The sequence below is a fragment of the Eublepharis macularius genome, chromosome 18, assembly GCF_028583425.1.
Source record: "Eublepharis macularius isolate TG4126 chromosome 18, MPM_Emac_v1.0, whole genome shotgun sequence".
NCBI classification, from domain to species: domain Eukaryota; kingdom Metazoa; phylum Chordata; class Lepidosauria; order Squamata; family Eublepharidae; genus Eublepharis; species Eublepharis macularius.
Window position 1 is genome coordinate 33,229,077 of NC_072807.1, and position 26,673 is coordinate 33,255,749.

Genomic DNA, 26,673 nt, shown 5'->3' on the forward strand with positions numbered 1-26,673 from the left:
CGCCTTTGCCTACCTATTTCCCCCTCTCTGAAGTCACAAAGGCTTTGCTTTGTCACGTGGCTGAGAACGGGGAGGGCGTAACGCGCAGGCGCAGCGGATCAGGAACAGGCGCTGTCCTCCCGGAAGTGTGAGGTATCCAGGGAGCAGGAAGCGGACCAGGTTGAGAGCAGGTGCGGCGGCGGACCCAGCTTGGAACCGGCCATGTCGGCCTTCGATACAAACCCCTTCGCGGACCCGGTGGACGTGAATCCCTTCCAGGTGAGGCGGCGGCTACTAACGGGTTTAACGGTTTTTTCTTCCCCTCCCTGAGAGTTGTTTAGAGGAGGGTCTGCGCGCGCAGCCTCCCCCTGAGGGGGGGGAGTGCGAGGTCACGCCCTAAATGAGAGGGCTTCCTTGCCACGCCCCCTGATTGGCTAAGGAGCTGCAGGGAGGTGGGAGGAAGAAGAAAGGTATTCTCTGTCAATCATTGCGAGGGAGGAAGCAGCAAGCTTTGAGTCAATAGTTCAGGTTAAGAGGGGACTTTTATTAGGGATGTACAGTGTAATCCTGAGCAGAGTTACTCCAGTGTAAGCGCATTGATTTCAATAGGCTTAGACTGGAGTAACTCTGTTGAGTAACTCATGCATCTGACCAAGAGAGCTGTGGTTCTCGAAAGCTTATGCTACAGTAAAATTGTTTAGTCTTAAAGGTGCCACTGGACTCTTTACTATTTTGCTACTACAAACTAACACAGCTAACTCCTCTGGATCTGTTGAAAATTATTATTGCTTGATGATTTTATATTTTATGCTGCTGTGTTTTTATTATTGTATTTATGATATTGTTACAAACTGCTTTGAGCCCGCTTGCGGGGAGAGCAGAATATAAATTCAGTTAAATAAATAAAATGAATAGGATTGGGCCGAAAGACTTTCGTGCACTGCTTTTTTTTTGTTTAGTCTTTAAACATACATTTGCATACATGGTTCTATTCTACCCCAGAAAGCTTCGGATGGGAAGCTGTGTTGGTCTGCAGTAGAAAAACAAGATTTGAGTACTCCACTAGCTTGCTAGAATTCAACTAGATTTCCAAGGTATGAGTTTTTGAGAGTCAGAGATAGCTGATGAAGGAAGCTTTAACTTTCAAAAGTTCATACCCTGGAAATCTAGTTGGACTGTAAAGTGCCTCTGGACTTGCATCTTCCTCTTTTGCTGTTAGATGTTATCATGTTTTGTAATTCACTTACTGATTGACTGAAAAGTTTTTTCCCCCTCATGCTTGTAATCCACCTAGGGTCCTAGTGAGAGAGGCTGTTAATAATAATAATAATTTTTGAGTCCAATGCTATCTAAAGATGGGTGCTTTGACTCTTGAAAACTCATACCCTGGAAATCTTGTTGATCTCTAAGATGCCACTGGACTCAAATTTTACTGTACTACTGCAGACCAACATGGCTCCCTACCTGTTGTTATTAATAAGTATAATCACATTACACCTCTAGTCTCTTACACTTGAAAGAAACAAATAGAAGAGAGAAGGTTCATGTTAGGTACAGAAAAAATGGTCTTTATTATTATTGGCAATGATGATTTTATATATATACAGAGAGAGAGAGAGACCAACCAGATTTTCAGGATGTTAGCTTTTGAGAGTCAGAACTCCCTTTTTCAAGTACTGGAGCTTTGCCTCTTGAAAGCTTATACCACGAAAATCTCATTGGTCTCTAGTGTACCACTGGACTTAAATCCTGTTGATTATTTTGTGCTGGTCTGCTCTGCAGTAGAACAGCAGGATTTGAGACTGGTGGCACCTTAGAGACTTAAAAGATTTTCAAAGTATAAGCTTTTGAGAGTCAGAAATCCCTTTAGGAGCTTTAACTCTTTAAAAGCATATCCATGAATATCTTGTTGGTCTGTAAGGTGCCACTGGACTTAAGTTCTTATTAGTGCTTCTTGATTTTGCCCTTTCTCCAAGGAACTTGGGGGCATACTTGGTTCTTGCTTCATCTTCTATTTTGCACACACAATCACCCTGTGAGGTAGGCCAGGTTGAGGAAGCAGACAGCTCAAGCTCGGCCAGTAAACTATTCATGGGATTTGAATTCGGGTCTCTGAGAACCTAGTTCAGCACTCTGACTGCCATTCTGTGCTGGCTGTTCTGTGTCTCCAATTACAAGCTTCCTTTCTGGAACCTGAGAAGGAACAGTCGGTCCCTCATTCTCAGCACTAAGCGTTTTTAATATGAAACTGTAGCAGTCATAAATAAAGTGTGTGCATTTGCAGGGAAGACTATATATTTTTTCCTAGCATAACTCCGAAAGGTTGTCCCTTGAGCATCTTGCGCTGCCAGTTCATAGTCCCTCTTCACGTCTGGGTTGAGGGGGAAGAGCTTTCAAGCCAGAGACAGCAACTTCTAAGAAATACTGTTTGCTTCTCGCTGTAAGTCCGTATGGCAATGACCTTTCCATGTGTGGATTAGGCCTTTTAAAAAGGAATTTGCCTTCTGGCGTCCCCACCTGGCAACTCTTTTGGCAGTTGGTCTTCCAACTATCCTCTTATGAAGAGAGGGAAAGTTGGTGGAGTGGTGAAAACCCCTGGGCCTGTGTGGGGGGCGGCTCCCTCAAACAGTCTTTGGTAGCCTACATCCTTAAAAAACTATCTTGCCAATGGCATGTGTGAATCCATCCAAAGAAACAGAGAAGTTAACCATGTTAATCTGTAGTTGCAAAATAGTAAAGAGTCCAGTAGCACCTTTAAGACTAACCAACTTTATTATAGCATAAACTTTCGAGAACCACAGTTCTCTTGGTCATGCATCTGACAAAGAGAGCTGTGGTTCTCAAAAGTTTATGCTGCAATAAAGTTGGTTAGTCTTAAAGATCCTACTGGACTCCTTACTATTTTGCATCCAAAGAAAGAAGCTCTGTAAATAATTCTTGCCAAGTACCCAAGTGGCTTCTGCTTTCTCTTCAGTTGGTGTAAAGGAAGTTGTTGAAACTCCCAAGTAGCAAATTGGAGGGGGGATGCAGTTGCTGTCGCAATGGTGTACCGAGTGCATCTGATGCAAAACATCTTGCATTCATTGGTTTTAACTGCATGCCGACTGCATTCCTGTGCTATCGCAATTTCTTTCTACTGTGATATTTTGGATACACTGTTTAAGGCAACTGGGCATTGTCCATTCTCAGCAACCGGGAGGGGAATGAAGCGTTCTGGAATTTTGTTCGTTCCCAGAGTACAACTTGCCATTTGAGTCAGCTGCCTTGGCAGCTCTGTGCATCTTTGAAACATGCCTTTGTTTACCAAGGGAGTTGGCTGGTGGCTCCCAAACCAGCCTCATAATCTTGATGGCCTGGGTGTCGGTCAAGCACAGTTCTGCTGATGAGCGAATGCAACGATGCAGTAGCACCATGGAGAACTGTTCTGGAGGGCACAACTGCCTGTTTCCTCTTGTGGAACTTGGGTTTAAATTTCCCTATGGGTAAACTGATGATGCCATTCATGAGTTCCTTAAACCAGGTATTTCCAGGCATGGTACAGAGGTTTTTCCTGTTCTTCTAGCACCCCAAGAGAGGTTTTCAGAGGTCTTTGAAAGATGGTGTTGAGCCTGCCTTCGTTCCAGAACATCCGATTCTTGGCCATCTCTTTCCCACGGCTTGCAATAGAAATGAATCTGCTGCCACCAGACTCTCTCACTCTCAGAACTGAAACATAACTCATGCTTTGACCTTATTTGGTCTTCTTTTTCAGTCCTAGCAAGGAGTGTAAGTGAATCAGAAACCTTTGAGATGAACCAGTTCATCCTTCCTAACAGGGCTTGTATCCTTAATCGTATGGCTAATAGAAGTTACGTTGTTCCATTGCAAGCTTAAAAGTCAGGATTCCAGTAGCGTTGGTGTAAACTCTCTGCGTCTACTTTTGATTTGATTGTCCAAAAAGGAAATCAAGGGGTGGGGTGGGGGAACGTACATTCACTTAAACAAAACAAAACCAACCCTGCTTGGAATCCTTTGAAGTTAATAGTAGCTGGTAGATTAACTTGCAGTCCCTACCCCCACAAAAGAGATCTTTTTGAACGCCAAGGATGTGGCGTTGCTTCCCAACAGGCTTGCCTTCCTTTCCCATGTTTGCAGATAAATCCTGGGAAAATACTAAGAAGCTTTGATCGTGATGCTGACTAAACTCCCTTTATAATGAACATCCATGGCCTTGCTTACCTTGATTCTAATGGATCCTTTTGCAAAGCACTTGAGCGCGCAACAAGGGTTTTGCAGCCTTTCCCCTCTTGTGAAACAAGTTGCCATCCTTTGAGGATCAAGTTAAATCAGTTTGCCTGAGGCTGAGATGTTAACCACAAGCCCTTGGCAGGTGTGATCTCTGGCACTGGCCTCAGTGGGTTCCCAGTTGTGTATCAGAGCAATGGTACTTCTGGAAGTATTTTCTGAAGAAGATGAAACCTTCCAGCAAAACTCTTGACTTGGCTGTCCTGTGGCTTCTCGTGCTTTGTGAGCCATTTAATTGTATTTCCTTGAAACCCCTCTTGCGTTCAGCAGGTCTTATTTTCTCCTTCAGTTTTTGATGCCAACTTTTACTTCTGCTCTTTTACAGTTTTGAGGGTCCAGAATACAAACCTGTGGCTTCAGGAATCCCATAGGATTCTCTGCAGTCCCTTTATGTTCATAAAGTCTTGCTCCAATAAATAACATAAATATTCGAGGTCCACCCATCAGCTTACATCGCTCTCTCTGTATACATTTGGTTGCACTCTTTCAAAGAACGTGGAACTTTCCATTTTCATAAACGTGTCACCTTTGCATTGCAATCCTAAACACAATTATACACTTCTTAGTCTAGTGATGTCGGTGGGCTTTAAAAGGTCCTACTGCGCTTAAGATGCACATGAAACTGTCTTATACTGAGTCAGGCCTTTGGTCCATCAAGGTCAGTATTGTCTGCTCAGACCGGCAGGAATAGATGCTGACAGGGAGTGAACTGAAGACCTGTTTGTCATGCAGGAGGTTCGAGATTTTGGTCTTTAAAAGATCCATGCGCACAAATATGTTCCACCTACTTTATGTATAGACGGATGAATGAACAGTAAACTTCTCCCCATCACTTCTTGAATCTGCTCACAAGAGGGAACCAAACATTGGCATTTGTGATCTGTGCTGTAGGCAGTTGAATTTCGTCTGTAATCACAGGAAATATTTGTCCTCTTTTTAAAATATGCTGTTCTCTCCGCTGTTGAGTTTCCTGCAGGTTGTAATTATTTTCTTTCTAACGTGAAACACAGGTCTGTAATATCAGCTTATATTTGAGTAAACATTGGGGGAGTTTTGTTTCCGTTTCTTAAAAGTGGATTGCTTCAGAAAATTAGTGGCGTTTTATTTTTTTCATTTAAATATAAGCCAAGCAAATGTGCTCAAAATCAGACTGCAGTAGTTCTGTGCTGGAAATGTTTTTTTTAAAAAAAATCCAACTACATCTGTATGCTGATGTAACTCATGGGACTTTGCAGAAATGTCCTGTAGCTTTTAAATAGCTAAGTGTTTGATTTTGTTTTATTTCTGCTTTTATTTTGTTTTATTTCTGATTTTTAAAAAATCAGATAATCAGTCTGTGTTCAGAGGAAAATACAACTAGGAATATTCAGGGGGAACAGGAAAAAACACGGGATGTGTGTGTGCGAGATGGTGCAGTCCTGTATAGAGTTACGCCAGTCTATGCCTGTTGAAATCAGTACTCTGAAATCAGTGGATTGCGAGTGGAGCAACTGTGGAAAAGACTGCACTGTAAAGCCTTCTAATCCCCCACTGTGTAAAAACAAAGTTCACAAAGCTGAATTGCTTGTGACGGTGGTGTAAGGTGGCTCTTCCTCAGGAGAATGGAGTTGCCTTTTGCAACAGGGAGTGAACAGTAGCTTCTTCTGCAGCAAGGCACACATTTTGCAGCTTTACCTTCTCGTGCCTTTCTGGACCTCCGTGGCCAGACCAGCCCTGAGGCTGTTGTGCTTGGGATAAGCCAGCCTACTTGGTGGAGGGGATTTTTGGAGCAAGGCACTCTCCCAACTTTCTCTGGCTCTTCGCCTTCCCAGTGCAACAGCTGCCTCTGGTGTGCATGCCAAGAAACCTTAGATTCCAGTGACCCAAGCTACAAGAGATGAATTACACGAGGAGGAGCACTTGAAGGGGGTCACAGTGTTAGCCAGGAAGCTGAGTTTTAAAAGAGATCAGAAGGCTTTGTTAATTTCCCCTCTCTACTAGGGGTGTGCAAGCGAAAAATTTTCGGCTATAGCCGAAAGTAGAAAGCCGAAAGAAGATTCTCTATCGTTAAAGCCGAAAGCCGAAACAAGAATCTCTTTCGGCTTTCGACTTTCGGGATTCTTTCGGCATTATTTCGGCATTCTTTCGGCTTTTTTCTATGGGAAAATGCCTCCGTCTTCCAGGATGCCTGGAGGAGGCATTTTCCCACCGAATAAGCCCAAAATTGGTGGGGACCTTCCTCTAATCCTTCTCTAACAACCACCCAAGTTTCAGGCAGATTGGACTTTGGGGGGCCATGTTATGGCCCCCCAAAGCAGGTCCCCCCATCCTCCCATAAGAAAGCGAAGGAGCAGCATATTGTTAGCATGCTGCTACTCATCTTCTTCATTATTTCCTATGGGGAAAAATGAAGAGGCAGGCTTCCTTTGCCAGGGGTGGCATTTTGCATGCAAAATGCCCCCCAACCCTCTGGGGCCCTTCTCCCACCCCTCCTCCCACCCCCCACCAAGGCTCAGCCTGATCCCACTTGGGGGGGCATTTCATGGCCTCCCCAAGTAGGTGCTCTAATCTCTACCACTGACAGCTGGGGGAGGCTTGTGTTGCCAGGGGTGGCATTTTGCATGCAAAATGCCCCCAAGCCCTCAGGGGCCCTTCTCCCACCCTTCCCCCCACCCCCCACCCAGGCTCAGACTGCTCCCACTTGGGGGGGCCATTTCATGGCCTCCCCAAGTAGGTGCTCTTTTCTCTACCACTGACAGCTGGGGAAGGCTTGTCTTGCCAGGGGTGGCATTTTGCATGCAAAATGCCCCCCAGCCCTCTGGGGCCCTTCTCCCACCCTTCCTCCCACCCCCCACCAAGGCTCAGACTGCTCCCACTTGGGGGGGCATTTCATGGCCTCCCCAAGTAGGTCCTCTCAGCCCCTAAAGTCCACCCCTTACAGCCCCACACAACCCCAATTCCCCCCCAGCTGCCACACACAGACCCAAATCCCCACATTAGCCCCTCACAGACCCAAATCCACCCCCCACCTGCCCCACACCCATAACCCCAGGAACAGGCTGGCAAAGGCCAGCCCTCTCCCTTTGTTCCCTATGCTGGGAACTTCTAAACTCTCTTTCCCTGGGCAATTCTGCACAGCCCAGGGGTGCCACAATGGTGGGCACACTTCTGAGTGCCAGCTGGTCCCTGTGAAAGAGCACACACCAAAACAAGGAAGTGTGCCAACACAGCTATTATTATTATTGCAGCACAAGTAAATTATACAGTCAATATAAACACAACAGTTTCGATTCCATTCAGTTCAATGTGGCTGCAAACTTGTTCCAATAGACTGGGAGAGTCAAGTCCCATGTGTTAACGGAACCTCTTTATCACAGGCTGCAAACGGTGCCAGTTGAAGTTAATCGGTGGCGTCCAAGATTTATGAGCTCCAAGGTGGCGACGAGCTATACCGGTCTATTCCTTTCGGCTCGTTTCAAACCCAGTTCTTCATCAGGCCACCAATGTCCTACAATTTATATCACAAACTATCAGTAATCAGCCCAATATTGGCTGCCCCTGTGTTACCGTCTGCCAGTTCATACTTACAGTTAATCAAAGTATTTCGTATCCAAACTCAAAAAGCATTCCGGTTTACATTCAGGTTTACATTTACAGATCCAGCTCCCGAGTTAGGTGCGGGGGGCGTAGATATCCACCATTAAATACAAGCCACTAGGTCAATTGTCAATTACCATACAATTAATTGATTTAAAGACATATCAGTACCAGGTACATTTATTTCAAATGACTAATGTCTGAGTGGGACCTTAGCAAGGGAAGGGGGGGGGGGAAGGAGAGACAAAAGAAAAAGAAAAGCAAGAAAGAAAAAAGAAGGAAGAAAAAAGAAAAAACAATATAAAGAGAAAAAGAAACAGAAGCCAGAAAGGGGGGGAGCAAGGAGAGAGGGGGGAGGGAGGGGGGAGAAAACGGAGAAAAAGAAAACGAGAAGAGAGAAAGCCAAAAACCAGAAACGGGAGGAAAGAGGAGCGGGGGGAAGGAACGCCAGTTCATACTTACAGTTAATCAAAGTATTTTGTATCCAAACTCAAAAAGCATTCTGGTTTACATTCAGGTTTACACTTAGAAATCCAGCTCTCGAGTTAGGTGCGGGGGGCGTGGATATCCACCATTAAATACAAGCCACTAGGTCAATTGCCATACAATTAATTGATTTAAAGACATATCAGTCCCAGATACATTTATTTCAAATGACTCATGTCTGAGTGGGACCTAAACAAGGGAAGGGAGGGGAAGGGAAAACCAAAAGAGAAAGAAAAATAGTAAATAAAAAGAAAAGGAGGGAAGAAAGAAAAAACCAGTAGAAAAAGGAGCCAAAAAAGGGGGAGGGAGAGGGGAGACAGGGGGGGGAGGGAGGGGGGAGAAAACGGAGGAAAAAAAGGAGAAAAAAAGGGGCGAGAAAAAGGGAAACCAAAAACCAGAAACGGGAGGAAAAGGGAGCGGGGGGAAGGAAAGGGGTGGACAAATGTTGATCTGGAAGGAGGGAGATGCTTATATGTTTTACGCATGAAGTTCAGAGGAACACCGAGTAGTCAATATCGTTATTCAAACCCTCTGGGAGCATAGTATCTAACCTAAAAATCCATCTTATCTCTGCTTGGAGGAGCATACGTTTGTTGAAACCAGGGTTCTTTACTACTTCTAAAACAGAGAATCTGAAACTTCTATCCCCTCCGTGTTTCATTCGGAGATGTTGGTAAAGGGGTGTGTCTTCACTATGGGTTTTAACCCTTGAGAGGTGTTCCTGAATGCGAAGGCGCACAGAGCGGCTAGTGCAGCCTACGTATGACATTGGACAACAGCATTGTAAAAGGTACACTACATTGTGTGTATTGCAAGTAGAAAAGTCTCTAGATTTTATTGGATACTGAATCTTGGGGAATTTTAGCGTGTTAAGATCTGCACTGAGAGCACACACACTACAGTGGCCGCAAGGAAAGTGACCAAGTGGTAAATTGGTTTGTTTAGCTCGGTCCGTAAGGTCCGAGTGTACTAGAAGGTCTTTAAAACTCCTAGTTCGCCTATACCCAATGCGGGGCGGAGTTGAACAGCCAGGGATACCTGCCAGGACGCGCCAATATTTCCTGATGATTTTAACTATCGAATCCGCTAATGGGGAATAGTCGATGGCCCAGGGAATACCCCGCCCATCTACCTCACGCTGTCTATAGGATAGCAACTGTGAGCGGGTGCAACGATCCGCTCTTTGTTTCGCACGGGAAATTACCCAAGTTGGATATCCACGTGCTTTAAAGTCATTACTCATCCTATTAGCTTCTTGTTGGTAATGAAATTGAAACGATGCATTTCTCCTAATGCGTAAAAATTGTCCCACCGGGATGTTCTTTTTAAGCGCCATCCTATGGTAAGAATTATATTGCAAGTATGCGGCTCTATCAGTGGGTTTCCGAAAGGGCTTAACACCCAGGGACGTGTCTGTCCTCTTGAAGACCACTACATCCAAAAAGGGGATACTCTGATGGCTGCCTTGGTGTGTAAAGCGTATGTTTTCATCTAATCCATTTAACCAAGCCACAAAATCCTCTACTACTGATGACGTGCGCATTATGCAAAAAATGTCGTCAATGAATCTTCTCATGCAAATCATCTGTTTCAAGAACGGGTTCATCTCTGGGTCATACAGGAATCTATTTTCTAAAGCTGCCATAAACAGGATTGCCACGCTAGGGGCCGCGGGGCAACCCATCGCGACCCCTTTTATTTGATAATAGTACTGGGTCTCAAAACGAAAGTAATTTTTCTCCATAATAAGGTCCAGGAGGTCCAACAAAAAGTAGGTGGGCGGAAAGGGGTTATGTCTATTATTTAAAGTCTGTTCTATGACTGTTCTGGCTTCGTTATGGGGGATTGACGTGTAGAGAGATTGTACATCTAGGGTGAGTAAGTATGCCCCCGTAGGGACCACCATGTCTTCAACTAAGTTTATGAAGTCAGTAGTATCTTTAATAAAGGATTTAACTGACCTCACGGAAGGCTGCAGAAAACTATCTAAATAGATCGCTAGTGGTTCCAGGACTGAATTACGTGAATTAGAATTACACTATTATTAGAATTATTAGAATTACTGAATTACACTTCTGAGTGCCAGCTGGTCCCTGTGAAAGAGCACCTGAACCACAGACACCCTCCCTCAAATTCCCCCACCACCTACAGAGATGGCTGGCCAGCCAGCCCCATTGTTCCCTATGATGGGAACCAACTGCACAACAAAGAATAAAACAAGAACAACACAAAATAAAGTTTTAAAAAAATTATTTTCTCCCTTCCAAAGTACAAGTAGGCAAAGCATTATGACACATTACACCAGCAGTCCCCCACACAGAAAAATTAAAACAAAACTCACTTAACATCAGAGAATCACAAAACACGATTCCTGTCAAAAACACTTTATTTCTTGAACAGCTTTAGGTTACACAGCAGGGGGGAACACCAAAGGGCATGGCAGCACTATCTTACACAAAAATAACACAACTCACTTAACATCAGAGAATCACAAAGCACAATTCCTGTCAAAAACACTTTATTTCTTGAACAGCTTTAGGCTACACAGCAGGGGGGGAACACCAAAGGGCATGGAAGCACTATCTTACACAAAAATAACACAACTCACTTAACATCAGACAATCACAAAAACACAATTCCTGGCAAAAACACTTTATTTCTTGAACAGCTTTAGGTTACACAGTAGGAGGGCGCAACAGGGCATGATAGCAATGTACTACAAAAAATAATACAACCCACTTCACCGTTTTTGACAGCAATTGTGTTTGTGTGATTCTCTGATGTGAAGTGAGTTGTGTTATTTTTGTGTAGTACACTGCTTTCCTGCTCTGTGGTGCCTTCCTACTGTGTAACCTAAAGCAGTTACAGAAATAAAGTGCTTTTGACAGCAATTTTTTGGGGTGATTCTTTAATGTGAAGTGAGTTGTGTTATTTTTGTGTAAGATAGTGCTGCCATGCCCTTTGGTGTTCCCCCCTGCTGTGTAACCTAAAGCTGTTCAAGAAATAAAGTGTTTTTGACAGGAATCATGCTTTGTGATTCTCTGATGTTAAGTGAGTTTTGTTTTAATTTTTCTGTGTGGGGGACTGCTGGTGTAATGTGTCATAATGCTTTGCCTACTTGTACTTTGGAAGGGAGAATATAATTTTTTTAAAACTTTATTTTGTGTTGTTCTTGTTTTATTCTTTGTTGTGCAGTTGGTTCCCACATAGGGAACAATGGGGCTGGCTGGCCAGCCATCTCTGTAGGTGGTGGGGGAATTTGAGGGAGGGTGTCTGTGGTTCAGGTGGTCTTTCACAGGGACCAGCTGGCACTCAGAAGTGTGCCCACCATTGTGGCACCCCTGGGCTGTGCAGAATTGCCCAGGGAAAGAGAGTTTAGAAGTTCCCAGCATAGGGAACAAAGGGAGAGGGCTGGCCTTTGCCAGCCTGTTCCTGGGGTTATGGGTGTGGGGCAGGTGGGGGTGGATTTGGGTCTGTGAGGGGCTAATGTGGGGATTTGGGTCTGTGTGTGGCAGCTGGGGGGGAATTGGGTTTGTGTGGGGCTGTAAGGGGTGGACTTTAGGGGCTGAGAGGACCTACTTGGGGAGGCCATGAAATGCCCCCCCCCAAGTGGGAGCAGTCTGAGCCTTGGTGGGGAGTGGGAGGAAGGGTGGGAGAAGGGCCCCAGAGGGCTGGGGGGCATTTTGCATGCAAAATGCCACCCCTGGCAAGACAAGCCTTCCCCAGCTGTCAGTGGTAGAGAAAAGAGGACCTACTTGGGGAGGCCATGAAATGGCCCCCCCAAGTGGGAGCAGTCTGAGCCTGGGTGGGGGGTGGGGGGAAGGGTGGGAGAAGGGCCCCTGAGGGCTTGGGGGCATTTTGCATGCAAAATGCCACCCCTGGCAACACAAGCCTCCCCCAGCTGTCAGTGGTAGAGATGAGAGCAGAGCACCTACTTGGGGAGGCCATGAAATGCCCCCCCAAGTGGGAGCAGGCTGAGCCTTGGTGGGGGGTGGGAGGAGGGGTGGAAGAAGGGCCCCAGAGGGTTGGGGGGCATTTTGCATGCAAAATGCCACCCCTGGCAACACAAGCCTCCCCCAGCTGTCAGTGGTAGAGATTAGAGCACCTACTTGGGGAGGCCATGAAATGGCCCCCCCAAGTGGGAGCAGGCTGAGCCTTGGTGGGGGTGGGAGGAGGGGTGGGAGAAGGGCCCCTGAGGGCTGGGGGGCATTTTGCATGCAAAATGCCACCCCTGGCAAAGGAAGCCTGCCTCTTCATTTTTTCCCCATAGGAAATAATGAAGAAAGATCAGCAGCAGCATGCTAACAATATGCTGCTCCTTCGCTTTCTTATGGGAGGATGGGGGGACCTGCTTTGGGGGGCCATAACATGGCCCCCCAAAGTCCAATCTGTCTGAAACTTGGGTGGTTGTTAGAGAAGGGTTAGAGGAAGGTCCCCACCAATTTTGGGCTTATTCGGTGGGAAAATGCCTCCCCCAGACGTCCGGGAAGACGGAGGCATTTTCCCATTGAAAAGCCGAAAGAAAGCCGAAAGAATCCCGAAACGTTTCGGCTTTTTTCTTTCGGCTACCCGAAACGTTTCGGCATTCCCCGAAACGTTTCGGCATTCCCCGAAAGAAGCCGAAACACTTTTGTTTCGGCATTCTTTCGGCATTCTGAATGCCGAAACGCACATCCCTACTCTCTACAGAGCCAGGGAGATGGCTGCTTAGAGGGTTTGTTAATTTCCTCAAGGCTCTGGCAGTTTCACCTCCCCTTCTAGGAGGCAAAAAGGAAATTAACAAGCCCTCTGAGCAGCCATCTCCCTGGCTCTGTAGAGAGGGGAAATTGACAGGGCCTTCCAATCTCTTTTAAAACTCAGCTTCCCGGCTAACGTTGCGGCTCCCTTCACCTGCTCCTCCTCGTGTGACTCGTCTCTTTAGCTCTTAGTTCTTGTCTGAGCACCTCTGTGGACCCCACCTCCTTAATTCTGCAAAGGAATGGAGTCTTCTTTGCTAGCTGCTGCTTTTAGCTGTTCTCATCTTCCTGGTTTGCTTTGTTGTGCAACCGCATGACGGGGCAGGGAGTGTCAGAATCTAGGCTGTTTGTCTGAAGTTATTCATTAAACGGGGAGCTTACTGCATGTGCTGAGAAATGAAAGCGGAGATGACACCCGGGTTGATCCTGCCTCTAGAATCAAAACCGGAGCTCTCCTTGCTTGCCCAGCCCTATAAGGATTTTATTTGCTGGATGCAAAGGCCAAAGATTTTTGGCACGATTGAAAGGCTATGGAATGTGCAGAAAGAATGAGATTCCTCCTATAAACTGCAGGGGTCTTCAGTCTGTTCTAGCTTGGTATTGATCACACAGTGAAAACCTGCATGATTGGCCCTGCTCAGGTGTTGTTAAAAAAAATGTTGGCTCAGTGGCACTCTGCAATGAATATGAAAAAGCGGCTCCATTATAGTTTACAACATGGTACCTGTGGGCACCATAGCATCCATGAATGTGGGGTCTGGAATGGAACGTGGGGGACAGGGAGCTGGGGGATCATTCCCTATTGGCTGAATTACTAGACAAGTACTGAGTTCATTCCAGGCGGCGCATCACATCCATGTGCTCTCAGCTTGGCCCCTAGACCTGGCCTTCCTTATTTCTCTGGGCTTGGTAACTTCTGACTGCGACCCCTCACAGGAACCAAGCCCCCCCCCCTTTATTTTAAACCAAAGCCGCACTGAATCTCTTCCTGAAAGCAATGATCCAGAGGAAATGATTATTTTGGTCAGGCGATTTCCTTTCTGTTTAAAATTGTAGCGAACCTTCACCCGTTGGAACAGGCTATGGTACTTGAGGTGGGAACAGGCAGGGTCTCTTTGGGGAGGAAGGAATTTGTCTTTCTGCCCCTGGCCTCCCTGCATGCACGCCCAGGTCTAGATTCTCCCTCGAAGGTATGGGTATTAAACCATCTCTGTTCCCCCACCCATCCCCCCTTCTCTTTCAGGATCCTTCAGTCACCCAGTTGACAAATGCTAACCAGGGAGGCCTGGATGAATTCAATCCCTTCACTGAGAGCTCTCGGCTGGTAAGTGCAGACTCCGATCAAGTCCTGTGGCAGCTGGTGCTGGGAGGTGCCCCGGAAGGGTTTACTTAGAGTGGTAGGAAATGGGGGCATTGAACTGTCTGGAGCCAGAAAGTGTTTGATGTTAAACCACTCTTCTTGGGAAACAGCGGTATTTCTACGCTATTCAGGCAAGAGGAAGGCAGTTAGAGGCCAAGGGGGCTTTCAGGCCCTTCCCTCTGCAGTTGGAACGATGATATGGCAGGGCACTAGGGATCCCATTCCCCTGGTGGGGGTGGGAGATCCCCCACTCCCACCTTTGGCCTTCCCCACTGCTTACCTGGCCAATGGGGGGAAAGCCAGGGAACGGGCCTCCCAGGTGTGCTCCCGGGGCTGGCGCGGCAATGTCACTGATGTCATGGGACTGCCCCGAGAGTGCTCCCATGCTTCGTAGCACGAGGAGCATCCCTGGAGCACCAGAAAGGTAAATGTTGGGTCCCCACACTCCTGCTGGGAGGATAAGGGGACCTGGCAATCCTACATGGAACATTGCAAGGCTGAGGGAGCAACCGTGGTTGGAATGAATGATCTTGAGCCTCATGATGTTTTCCAAGCTACTGACTGTTGAATTATTTAGCTAGGACTAGAATCTGGGAGACCACAAAGGATGCAGTCGAATTTCTCACATATGGGGTAATCGCAGGGGTCAGGACCCCCAAAATGCACTGGGTGAACCTCACCCTGGGAGCCCCAATTTGCGGATAGTGAGAGAATCTCCCCAGTTCAAATCCCCATTCTTCCAGAAACTTGTTCTTTTCACTCTTTGAGCCTGATAGGGTCATTGCAAAGATAAAACGAGGATCGGGAGAACCACATATGCTGGTCTGAGCTCCTTGGAAGAAGAGCACGGCAAAAATATATTCATTAAATAGGTTTTAATCTGTCTGTGGCATTTTTATCCTGCCAAGGTATCTATGGTATCTCTCCCCCCATTTCATCCCCACAACAACCTTGCGAAGTAGGTCAGACCAAGAGTAATCGGCCTAACATCAGCTAGTGAGTTTCATGGCAGCCCAGCCCTCTCAAATCCTAGGCTAGCATTCTAAGCACTGTACCAGGCTGGTTTTCCATGAGCTTACCAGATTTCTAGACTGTCGCAATGCAGTCCTCTAACAGTTTGATGTTCCCAAGGGGGTTTTGTTTGTTTTTTAGGGTGATTGTTCTCTAAATTCCAGTATGGGGAGATCCTTGGAAATACATCCCTGGAAAGACAATACATCTGACCCACGCTGATAAGGGCATCCACTAATGTATTTGATGCTTTTTGTCTGGTCTTCACTTGGGAAACCCACTGAACACTGCTGTGGCAGTTGCGGAACCAGGTGTTGACATCCTCTTCTGACCTTTTACTTCTCTCTCACATAGACAAATGTGGCTCAGACCACTCCAGCAACACAAACCACGGGGACTTCACAACCAGCTGTACTGCAACCATCTGTGGAGCCAACTCCCCAGGTATCACTCCCCACTGTGCCCCTCCTAAGGTTCAGTTGCATCTCCAGAGAGAGAGAATGAGAGACGGAAGTTTATCCCTAATAGGCAGCACTGTTATCCATGCAGTTTAGCACTGAACATTGCGTCAGTCCCCCTCCTGGTTGCTAGGGAAGATACTTTGACTTTTCCTGTGGCTCCGTATGCAAGAACCCGAGAAAGGGAAACTTTACAAGCATGACACCTGGAACCAAAAATCAGCAAGTGGATTAGTTGAAATCCACCTGAGACATTCACCTCTTTGGTGGTGTTGGAGAGAGCCATCAAGTTATAGCTGACTTATGGCAGTTGCTAGTGGGGTTTTCAAGGCAAGAGCTAAAAGGTGGTTTGCTATTGCCTGCCTTTGCAACCCTGGTCTTCATTGGAGGTCTCTCATCCAATTACTAACCAAGGTTGATCCTCCTTAGGTTCTGAGATCTGATGAGATCAAGTTTGCCTGGCCTATCCAGGTCAAGGCACACCTCTTTAGGGTCCACATTCTTACAGCCTTTACCGTTCCTGTCACTAGATATATGAAAGGTTTTACTTACTCAGCTCTACTTTCTCTTCCTCAGCCTCATAACTTTTTGCCTCCTGCATACAGGCTTCCCTAAGTCCATTGCCCATTGAAGCCCACGCCTCCGGGCCGCCTGTATCTTAGCCCCATTCCCCTTTATTTTACCAGCCTCATACTTTTGCAACAGCCCTTCTAACAGCACAGATCTCACCTGGTCCCTTGGCCAAGAATCAGCATTTCCCATTTGACCTTTCACTTCTTTCTCATAAAACAACTAACTTGTCAGTATTCTAGTGCTGGCACTCTTACATTTTTTTCAATGAAAAGAGTCTTAGATTGTTTTTAATTAAAATTTTAAAAGGGAGTGTTTGAATGCGTTTAAAAAAATGTGAACCCTCCCCACCCTTTCCCTTGTGTGTGTGTCACCCTCATGACCTGTTAACAATGTGAGTAACTTAGTTTCACCCAGTGACAGGATGACCCCCGACCTGTGAGCCTAGATACAGCGTAGTTGTGTGTTGCAGTTGCTGCTTAAACAGGCCAGCAGGTACCTGACTCCTAAGTTCATCTCAGCAAGCTCAGAAGGTTCAGAGAGGCAAAGGTTGCTAGGAGAAGACACCAGCTCTTGGAATAAGCACCAGGTACAAAGGGTAGCGAAAGGGTAGGAAAATGAGCAGGAAGGCAAGAGCGTTTTTCTGTTCTGTAACAGATGCAGATTTTGCCGCCTCCTGGCTTCCACTTGCCAAACTCCCGGAGCTCTCTCCTCTTTCAAATGGGGGTGGGATGGGAGGAGAAGTTCCCGTACTGGAAGCTCTAAAGTGTCCATTCACAGTATAATCAACGTGGCCTCAGTTTTGCTGTGAGTCATGAAACACAGCCCGAGGGAATCGGCTGATAGCTGTGGTAGGATCCCTAAGATCTTGGACCTTTAAAAAAAGTTTCTAGACCTCATGATTTTTAGGAGCAATTAGAAAAGCCAGTTTATATGGTCTCGTAAACTATTAGACTGTTGAAGGTGCTTAAGTGGTGGTTTCAGCCGTCTGTTCATTCAAGAATGCTTCTATTTCTTGTCGCATCCACCACACAGAATCTAGAATTGACATTTTTTTCCATTTTAGAGAAACACCCTCCCCCTTTGCTTTGCTGTCTTTCATTTTCTTCCTTCCCACGTAGGCTGCAGCCTCAGCTGCGCACGCTGGACTCCTTCGGCAGCAGGAGGAGCTGGAAAAGAAAGCTGCGGAGCTGGAGAGAAAGGAGCGTGAGCTGCAGAGCAGCGCGGCAGGCTTCGACCGTGAGTGGCGCCCCTTGCTGCTGCCCTGAGAGCCGGGCCAATGTCATCATGTCTTGTGTTAGGAGCAGGGGTAGCGAGCGCTTGAGTTCAAACCTGCCTATTGAAGCCCTTTTGGCTGGTAAACAGTTTGTGCGCTGTGACTCGCCAAATGGACCCGATCTTCATCCTGACATAGCAGGCCACCAAAGAACAGTCTTCAGTGGCACAATGGAAGTCCCTATTTCTCCTTGTGTGCACAGTGCCCCCCCCAACTTAATCATACATGTTTATCAATAGTTGTCAATCCGTATTTCTCCTGACAAAATTGGGACCCATGGCGAGTGAAGCAAAACCAATCAAAGAAACAGACAGAAAAACCCAAACAAGAAATTGCTCATCACAGGCAGGCTCAATGCAGAGCAGAGTAGCCAGCAAACAAAATCACTGCCAGAGCCCAAATAAATCCACAATATCTCCTGCGATATTCAACTGTCCATTTGGCCCCATAGATTGTTAATTACTAAGCCCCAAACATCCTCCTAAATAATTCTGTCTTAACAGCTGTTCCGGAATGGGAGCCTTTTGTGCCTCTTCCAGAAGACTGTTCCACAGAAATGGGGGCAAGTCCCGAGCATGGCCAAGCATGGGCTGCAACAGAACGTACCCTGGGAAGAAGGGGAACAGAGAGGAAGATTTGCATAGATTGGAGCTGCCACACAGATTTGTGCAGGGAGAGGTGGTCTTAAGCAGGCTCTGGGTACTTTGGAATAGACTCTGTAGTTCCCCTCTCCTCCCCCATCTAAGCAGCAACAGCAGTTCCTGCACAGAAAACCTGCAAACTTTGCTGTATGCATCATGGGGTCTGCCTAGCATCTTGCTTGCCTTGGATGGTCAGCCTTGTAGCTTCAGACTACCGGATTTGACTTCCTCTGTGTATTTTAGGTTGTTGCAGAATGTGTGTGTTTTAAACTGTATCTTGGTCTCCTGTAGTTCAGGGTCATGTACTTTTCATCAAAATAACCATGCAAAACAATACCCAAGTTGTGTAAAAACATTACGGAGGTGGGATGCACTGCACGATAGCCTGAAGAGAAGGCCTCCGTGGACCTTTCTGGAGTCTTTTCTCTCCTCTCTCTCTGTCTGTACAGCAAAACAGAACAATTGGCCCCCGCTCCCCAAGTTCTGTCCTATTAAGCCCTGCTTTTATCAGGACTTCTCTGCAGACATCCCTGCCGACTACCAGCGGATTTGCAAGATGCTGTATTACCTGTGGATGTGTGAGTGAAAACTGTCCAGGGGTGGCTAAGGAACATTCTTCGGGAAAGCGACTTGAATATCCCCAGGCCTGATTGCGATCCTCGTAGAAGTCCCGAGATTGTTTTTAAATACTCATCTTTCTTTTCCAGCTGACACTGCTGGGGGTCGTGTTTCCAAGGAGGGGAATGACATGAGGGAATGGGGGCTCTCAACTTTTCCCCCTCCTCCTCTTCCTGTTGTTCTCCTGCTTTAAAAACTCCGCCCTCCACGCTGTTTTCACCCTCACTGGGTTGCGGGTGGCATACGCAGGCTTCCTACAGGCACACATACCCCTGCCGTGCTTGATCCTCGCAACAACCTTGTGAGGAAGGTTAGACTTAGAGAGAAAAACTGGGCAAAGGTCACCTGGGAAGGTTCACACCCAAGGGGGGATTTGAACCCGGGACTTGCCAGTTCTGGTCCAAGCATTGTAGCCGTCACCGGCTCTGCTCGTTTTGGCGGAGGGTGCATGGGGCCCTGTTTCCATCTGTCACTCTCCTCCCAAAGGCTTGTTCCAGAGGTCCTCAGTCCTTGCCTGCCTAACCACTCACTCCTTCTTCTTCCCGAGCAGTTCACTCGTTCACACTGCTGCTCAACTTGCTTGCCTGCCTCTCTTGGTTCTCGGTGAGCGCAGACAGAGGCGTGGACTTCGGCCTCTCCATTCTGTGGCTCATTCTGTTCACCCCTTGCGCGTTCCTCTGTTGGTATCGGCCAATTTATAAGGCTTTCAGGTGCGTACCATGTCCTCGATGGTGGGGTCGGGATGGAGGAAAATGTTCTTAGTTACACTTATGGGACCTTTTTTTAAAAAAGAAAAAATCCTTCAAGCATCGAGTTCACCTCTGCTTCTGTGTATCTGGCTCGTTAAAGGGTGATTTCCCACCCACCCTTATGGTCCCATGTTTCTTACGTCTGCAGCCTACCTGTCTGCCAAGGACCATTGAGCATTATGTTAAACTCAACAACCCTGTGAGGTAGGCTAAGCTAAGACAGGGGAGGCTGCTCACAGCCACCTCTTGGGATTTCGTAGCTGGCAAGGTTTCGATCCTGTGTCAAACTCCAGTGTGCCGTTTACCGATTCCTAGATGACTCGGTTTGTTCCCTGCCCCCCGCCAAGCCAAAACAGCCCATGCAATGGCCTGTGATCAGAAGTAAATCCCTGTGGCATGTGTGTGTGTGCTCCTTGCGCCAGTGTCCTTGCTCCAATGCCATTGGCGTATTTTCAGATGAAGAAGCTGGAATCACTTGCGTATTTGGTTCTGCTAGTTTCTTCCATTGACAAGCTCTAAGCAATTATAAAGTGGGCGATGGGGTTTCATAGTCGGCTGCAGCCTTGGTCAGCATCCCTGTCAGTTCAAGTGTAAGTGCAAAGCGATTGCTCCATTGTCCCTGTGTTTGGCTCTAACCATGGTTTAAAGACACAGCTGAGCTTAGAGATGGTCCAATTCCCCACTAGAGAATCGGGATCAGTTAGCAGCAGAGCTCCCTTATCTTCTGTGCAACACACACAACTCACACCAGGCCCTACTTAAGAGGTTCCCCATGGTTGGCTGCCCGCTTCTGAGAAAGTCTGGCTTGAAACGTTCCCTCTCTCTTGGCAGGTCTGACAGCTCCTTCAGCTTCTTTGTCTTCTTCTTCGTCTTCTTTTGCCAAGTAGCGATCTACATCATCCAGGCCGTCGGCATCCCTGGATGGGGGGACAGGTAAGCCCTATTTTCTACAGTCCGCGCGATGGTGGCAAACGGCAGGGTCTCTTGCTGCCAGCTGGTGGCTGCACCTAAGGCTTCCGTAATGTGCCCTTCTAAAGCTCTTTCTTTTTCTCTCCTGTTCCACGGCTTCCAAAGATCCCAGCCGAAGCGCCTCTAACTCCAAGCTTCCTGCTCTAGTCCTTCGCCAAAAGGCACGTATCTCGTGTAACCTTTCCTAACACCACCTCCTTTCCGTGCTTACCCCTCGCATGCCGCTCGTGCCCGTGACAGTCCTCTCTTTCCTCTCTGCTTTCTCTTGCTTGACGGAAGCTCTTTCCTTCCCCTTCTCATTCTTCTCCACAGCAGAGACAAAAAAGCAAAAGATAAATTCATTTGCGTAATTCACTTTTAGCTGGTTTTCTCTAGAAGCCACTTCGTGCTGTTTGAAAAATGGTATATAAATATCTTAAATAAGTCTGCAATAAGAACAGGGCAATGCCAGTCTTATGAGCAGTGGTAAATTCTAGGAAGGCACGGTAGCCTGTGCGTTCTTCTTGAATATCTACAGGCACTAGCTGTCCTCAGAAAGCTTGGGTTTTTTTTCCCCCTTCCTGTTTGACTGAGGCCATGTGAAAGATTGATGGATCCACAAGAGTGCGGGAGTGGGGATAAGCCACTAACGGCAGTGTTGATTCCGTAATCCTGAATGCACATACGTGTTTCATTGCAAAAATAAACTCGGGGCCTCTCGTAAAACCTGTGCGGGATGCATTCTTAATGTCCCAATGCAACAGCGTTAAATGATTGTTGTAAAACAGTCTAACACTGTTCTGCAGGAGTCAGAGCGCATAGGCGCTGTCAAAGAAAATACAGTCGGTTACTCCGTGCCTGTGCAATTGATATCCAAGCATATCCCTGATCACCAAACTGAGAAAGGGGGGAGCAAATATATATATATATATATATGGTATTTTGGGCTACATCCTAACCTGTCTGTATTGTTGTGTGCCTCTTCCCTTCCTCCCCTCCTGCCGACGCAACCCGGCTTCCTGCTCCTTGTCCAAATCTCCGGCGCCTCTCCTGCAGTGGTTGGATTGCCGCACTCTCCGAGATTAAGCAAAACTTGGCCGTGGCGGTCATCATGATGGTGGCCGCCTCCTTCTTCACAGTCTGCTCCGTTCTCTCTCTCTTCCTGCTGAAGCGGGTGAGTTTGTGCATGGAGAGGAAGCCCCCCCCCCCCCAGTGGGCTGCAGTCATTCCTGTACCAGTTTAACAAAGGGAACAAATAACGGGCGTTTTGTCCTCTTTGGACCTGCTTCTCAGACCTGCGCTCTTGGTCCATGTGCCTCCCATCACAACTGCCTCATCTTTGGTACCTGCTGCTAAGATCCACTCCCTGCAGAGTTTCCAGCGATGACCTGCTAGGATGGAATTCTTTGGAGGGAGGAAACGAACCGATACGGGGCCTTTTTTGTTGGTGGTTTCTGTCTTCTGGAACTCCTTTGTACCTGCTGGTTTCCTCCATCGCCAAATGAAAGCAGCCTTGTTGGTTTTCTCGGCCTTTTAATGGTCTCGAATGTGCCTGGCTGATCTGTCGCTGCCGGTTTTGGCCGCTTGTTTTTTTTTAGTAATTTATTGATGGTGCATGCAAAACAGCGTTTTATTGTTCTTGCTCTTTTTACAGTTTAAGTTGTGAGCTGCCTTGACAGCCTGCAACCGAAAGGCAAGATACTAAATACTTTTAAATAAGTCTCTTAAGAATCCCCGGAAAGCATTGTTTACCCTTTCCTGTTTGGATCCTCAGAATCACGAACAAGGGGTCTGCCTCCTTGAACAAAAACTATGCAGTGTCTGAATGGTAAAATGAGGATGGCTGGGCTTCCTGATGTGTCCCAGTAGTGGGTGAGACTTTGCCACCTAGTCGTGATGCGCCGTACTCATTTTCTGATGCACAGGTTTAATTTTCCCAGTTCCCTGTTTTTTGTGGTTCTTAAAACCATACAGCCCTAGCCGTCATAAGATACGTCAGTTCTTTCCAACGATCGCTTTGCTAGGAACGCAAATGAATTTCAGTGTTAAGACTGCTCCTCCAGAAATCATGAAGATAGCTGTTCCGCGAGTATCTCAGCATTCTGGCAGAACAAGTTTCTGGCTTGCTGGAGGGGAAGCAATGACAGTGAGTTTTGTTTATGACAACTCACTTTGCAGTGTGGCTGCTTCCTTCACATGGCCGCGCATCTCTGTTCTTAAAAAAAAAAGCTTTTAAAAATTCCTATGACTCTGCAAAGGGAAGCAACTTAACTCTGTCTGTGGTTTGGTGACTGTTAAGTACCTCCTAGCATCCTGCATGAGAAATTTGCTTGAGAACCAACAAGGTGCTGTTCTCTTGGGACTCTTCATCACTTCAAAATACAGGTGGGACAGCATGTGTGAAAGTTTCCTTTCTGAAAAGTGGCATGCAGGAGGAAAGCTAGCTACTCTGGGAGAAGCCTTCTCCCTGGCAGTGGTGGCTTTTGGCGTTCATAAGGACACGGCCGATGCGAGGAAGCATTCGGATGTGGTCTTTCACCTGCATTTTGAGATGGTACAGTTGCAAGAGGCCTGCACCAGGCTCTGAGAAATAAATGATCTCTCCCAAACATTGGTAGAAAGTCTAGGTTCAAATTCTTTGCTGTACATTGAAAAACTAAAGCATATTCCTGCCCAGTGTGACGGGGTTTGTTGACTGCCTTCGTGCTGTAGATGGCTGACGGAGTGGCAACCTCAGGTGGGGCATCCCCTACCCTTACCAGAGAAGGGAGTAAAGGAGTAACGGCCGTTGCTCTCCGTCCGTCCCTTCCAAGGTAGCCTCCATCTGTTTTGGCTGAGGAAGGAGGGGACGTGCAAAAGTGCTCTGACGTCTGTTCTCCTCTTTCCCTCAAGGTCCATTCCTTGTATCGCCGGACAGGAGCCAGTTTCCAGAGAGCCCAAGAGGAGTTCTCCCAAGGCATCCTCACCAACCGGGGCTTCCAGAACGCTGCAGCCGGGGCGGCTTCTACCGCTGCACAGAGCGCTTTCCGGGGGAACTAGCCTCCCTTCCCCGAAAAGGGCCTGCGTGGGCGTTCCCTCATCACTCCTTCATCTCTACCGTTCCAGGGTGTGTTTTCCAGGGATACCAGTCTTGGCTCCCAAATGCCAGCTAGAAGAGGTTCCTGGACTTCCCTCCTGCCTGCATCAGTGTGTTTCTCTTGAGAGGAGGCCACGATTAGGCTCGGCTCTTGTCTTTTTCCCCCTTCCCTAGTTTGATTACATCTCCTTTTGAAAAGAAAAGAAATTCATGGATGTGTTCACCGTTTCTTCCCCTTCCTGTCTTCTGGGGGCGGGGCGGCTCTGGAAGCCAATTTTGCACTCGTTAACTTCTCTTCCACTTGGAGTTGCTGTGGAGGATGACTTATTTTTCTTAACACAGCCCCGTTGAAGGTACTGTTGGAGTTTGCCGCACTCTTCCCCCCTCCACCTTATTTTTTGGGGTTGGCAAGTTTAAATAAATTGCTGACCTCTCGCTGCCAGCCGATGAGGGATTTTGGATATGTGTTTGGCACATACTTGCTTTGTGGTGTACGGGATGTGAGCTGAGCATGGCCTTTTCTTTCCCTGCTTAATTTTTCAGTGTGTGAGCTTCTTCTAAAGGCATGCCCTGTAGAACATGTATCTGCACTGCCCACACCTCCACGAAAGGGGAATTTTTGTTTGTGGACTTACACACTGGCAGTACATCTGTAGCCTTAAATATGAGGATGATGGCATTTGGGGGGTTATTGTTGGACTCCTCGGCTGTTTAGGGGTAGCAACGTTGAGTAACGCAGCGATTTCTAGCTGAAGCATTCTTTTAGGATCCAGAAAGCAGCGGAAAAGCTGCAGGTCAAGGCATGAAACCACCTTGGAGGTAAAAGGATGATTGCCTTCAAGAAATCTGGGTAGATTTTTAAAAAATATTTTTGGCAATAATCTCATGCTGATTTTGCTCACTACCCTCCTTTCCACTTTCTAAAAGCTCTCTTCTTTACTCCCTTTCTAAATATCCTTGGGAGCAAAGGTTTTTGGAAGACTCATCATTAGCTGAAGCACTTTGTTTCCTCAAGTTGGCCTCACAGAAACCTCCTTTTATTCCGCTCCTGATGGTCTCATTCAGTGTTATCTGGCCAGGGTCCACCTGGAACACCACCTGTCCTGAAACCGTCATGCATTGAGCAAGATTCATACAAAACACATCGATGTGTTTCTTTGTACCAAACCAATGCTTTTAGATTCTTCCCCTCTCTCTGATCTTCACAAATCCCTGGCATTCAGACTGGTGGTCTCTTTCTCAGTGGACATGGGATGTGAAAAACACTCTCTTCTCTGCGCGCATGCACTTTGCAGGAGTGAAGTATGTGGAAGGGAGAGAGGCAGCAACGCCCTTGGACTGAAGGTGGTGGGGAAGGGCGAGAGGGAAGCCTTGGCAATAACTTGATGTGGGGGATGACGTGGAAAAGTTTCAAGAAAGGCAGTGACACGTTACGTGGGAGATCCTGGAGCCATGCTGTCAAGTCAGGTGGTGGTTTCAGGTGCAACAGAAATATCGAGAATAAGGCAAGGTGTAGCCTGGAAGCAAAAGCGAACACTTGAAATTGCTTGCTTCCTTGTGTGTTGGGGAGTCTAGATGGCCCAGAGTGGAAGACACTATAGTCTTGCATCTGGCGTCTTCGTTAGCAGGTTCCTTAACCGATCTGAAAGGCCCACCGAGATCTACCAGGTGTGATGGGCTTGCGGAGTGCTCTTGGTAGGGTAAGAAAGAGGCCATGTTCAGAAAAGATGGCAGCCCTGCTCTGTGATAGGTGTCTCTTGTTAAACAGTAGCATCCTTTCCCCCTGTTTCCAAACCTCACTTGTGTGAGGTTTGCCATAGCCCAGTACATCCCAGGGCAGCATCTTTTGGCCTCTTCGTCTCTTTTTGAATGTATGTAATGATGGCAGAACTGAGATTTCTACAACGATTTCTTTCCCTTCTCAGGTGTACTTTAATTCCACCTCTGATTCCCCCCCCCCAATGTAAAAATGTATATGTCAAACTTTTGTGCTTAAATACAAAATAAAGATGACAGACTGTTAGTAAAAGCTTGTCGGTTTGCTTTTTAAAATAACTGCTGTGCAATGAAGACGTGGGTCTGTTCTCAAGACTAGCCCCTGAGTTGAGTGGGGTGGGAATTCTTTTTGGGGGGAGGGGACAGTTCCCTAGATCCAGGAGCTGAGATAGATCTGAGAGGTGGATAAAAGAATGCCTAGCCTGTGGCCAGGGATGAAGCAAGGAAGGGTGGGTGAAGCAAGCAAAGTAGAGACTAGATTGTAAGGGTCACAAATGACCTTATCCTTGCAAGGTATCTTTAGAGCAATATGCAGTTATGGTGAATCTGGAATCCTTGTACGCTTTAATATAAACCTGAACCCCCTTTCCTATTGGCCAGCTTGGAGGTAGAAAAGTGGTAATAGAGATTTCCAATAGATGATTTTTTAAAACATGCAACCCCGAGAAACTGAGTATTAGTGTCTTTTCTACAAAGTAGGTGGACCTGCCTAGCTTCTCGATAAGATGTAACTTTTGACAACTTATTTTTAATTATTTGTATAGCACTTCGCATGTTTTTATTCATACCACCTTTTCAGAACTTTTTAAAGAAGTAGTTTGCAAAATCGGAATAACTCCATTAAGGATGGTAGCGCAGCCCTAATAATGTTTTTTGATGCAAATTTTGCAGGAGACGAAGAGTGTGTGTGTGTGTGTTTTATTTTTTAGAAATGTAGAAGAGACTTCCTTGAAAAAACTCCAGTGGTGTTTTAGTTTACCAGTCTATATGGGGACTTGATCTAACATTTGACCCAGAGAGGGAGGATGAAATTGAAGGGCAGGTTAATGGAGAGATTGTTGCAGAAATTTGAGCTTAATTTTAAGGGGGTTTGGGGACTAAGGAATTGAGTCAAATATGTATTTATTTA

General features: G+C 46.9%; 1 protein-coding gene across 2 annotated transcripts; it reads left to right on the top strand.

Moving 5' to 3' along the window:
- The first annotated feature begins 34 nt into the window (after positions 1-34).
- SCAMP2 (secretory carrier membrane protein 2) lies at positions 35-25,780 on the top strand. 2 transcript variants are annotated; one of them, XM_055002617.1, is made up of 10 exons: positions 35-258; positions 14,305-14,385; positions 15,787-15,876; positions 16,933-17,058; positions 17,582-17,699; positions 18,827-18,955; positions 19,546-19,705; positions 20,576-20,677; positions 21,749-21,866; positions 23,585-25,780. In XM_055002617.1, the coding sequence occupies exons 1-10, from the start codon at positions 202-204 to the stop codon at positions 23,729-23,731; spliced, it is 1,128 nt and encodes a 375-aa protein (XP_054858592.1). In that variant the 5' UTR covers positions 35-201; the 3' UTR covers positions 23,732-25,780. The 2 variants fall into 2 exon arrangements, with proteins under 2 accessions (XP_054858592.1, XP_054858591.1); XM_055002616.1 differs by lacking the exon at positions 16,933-17,058 and having other exon boundaries at positions 39-258.
- Positions 25,781-26,673: the final 893 nt, after the last annotated feature.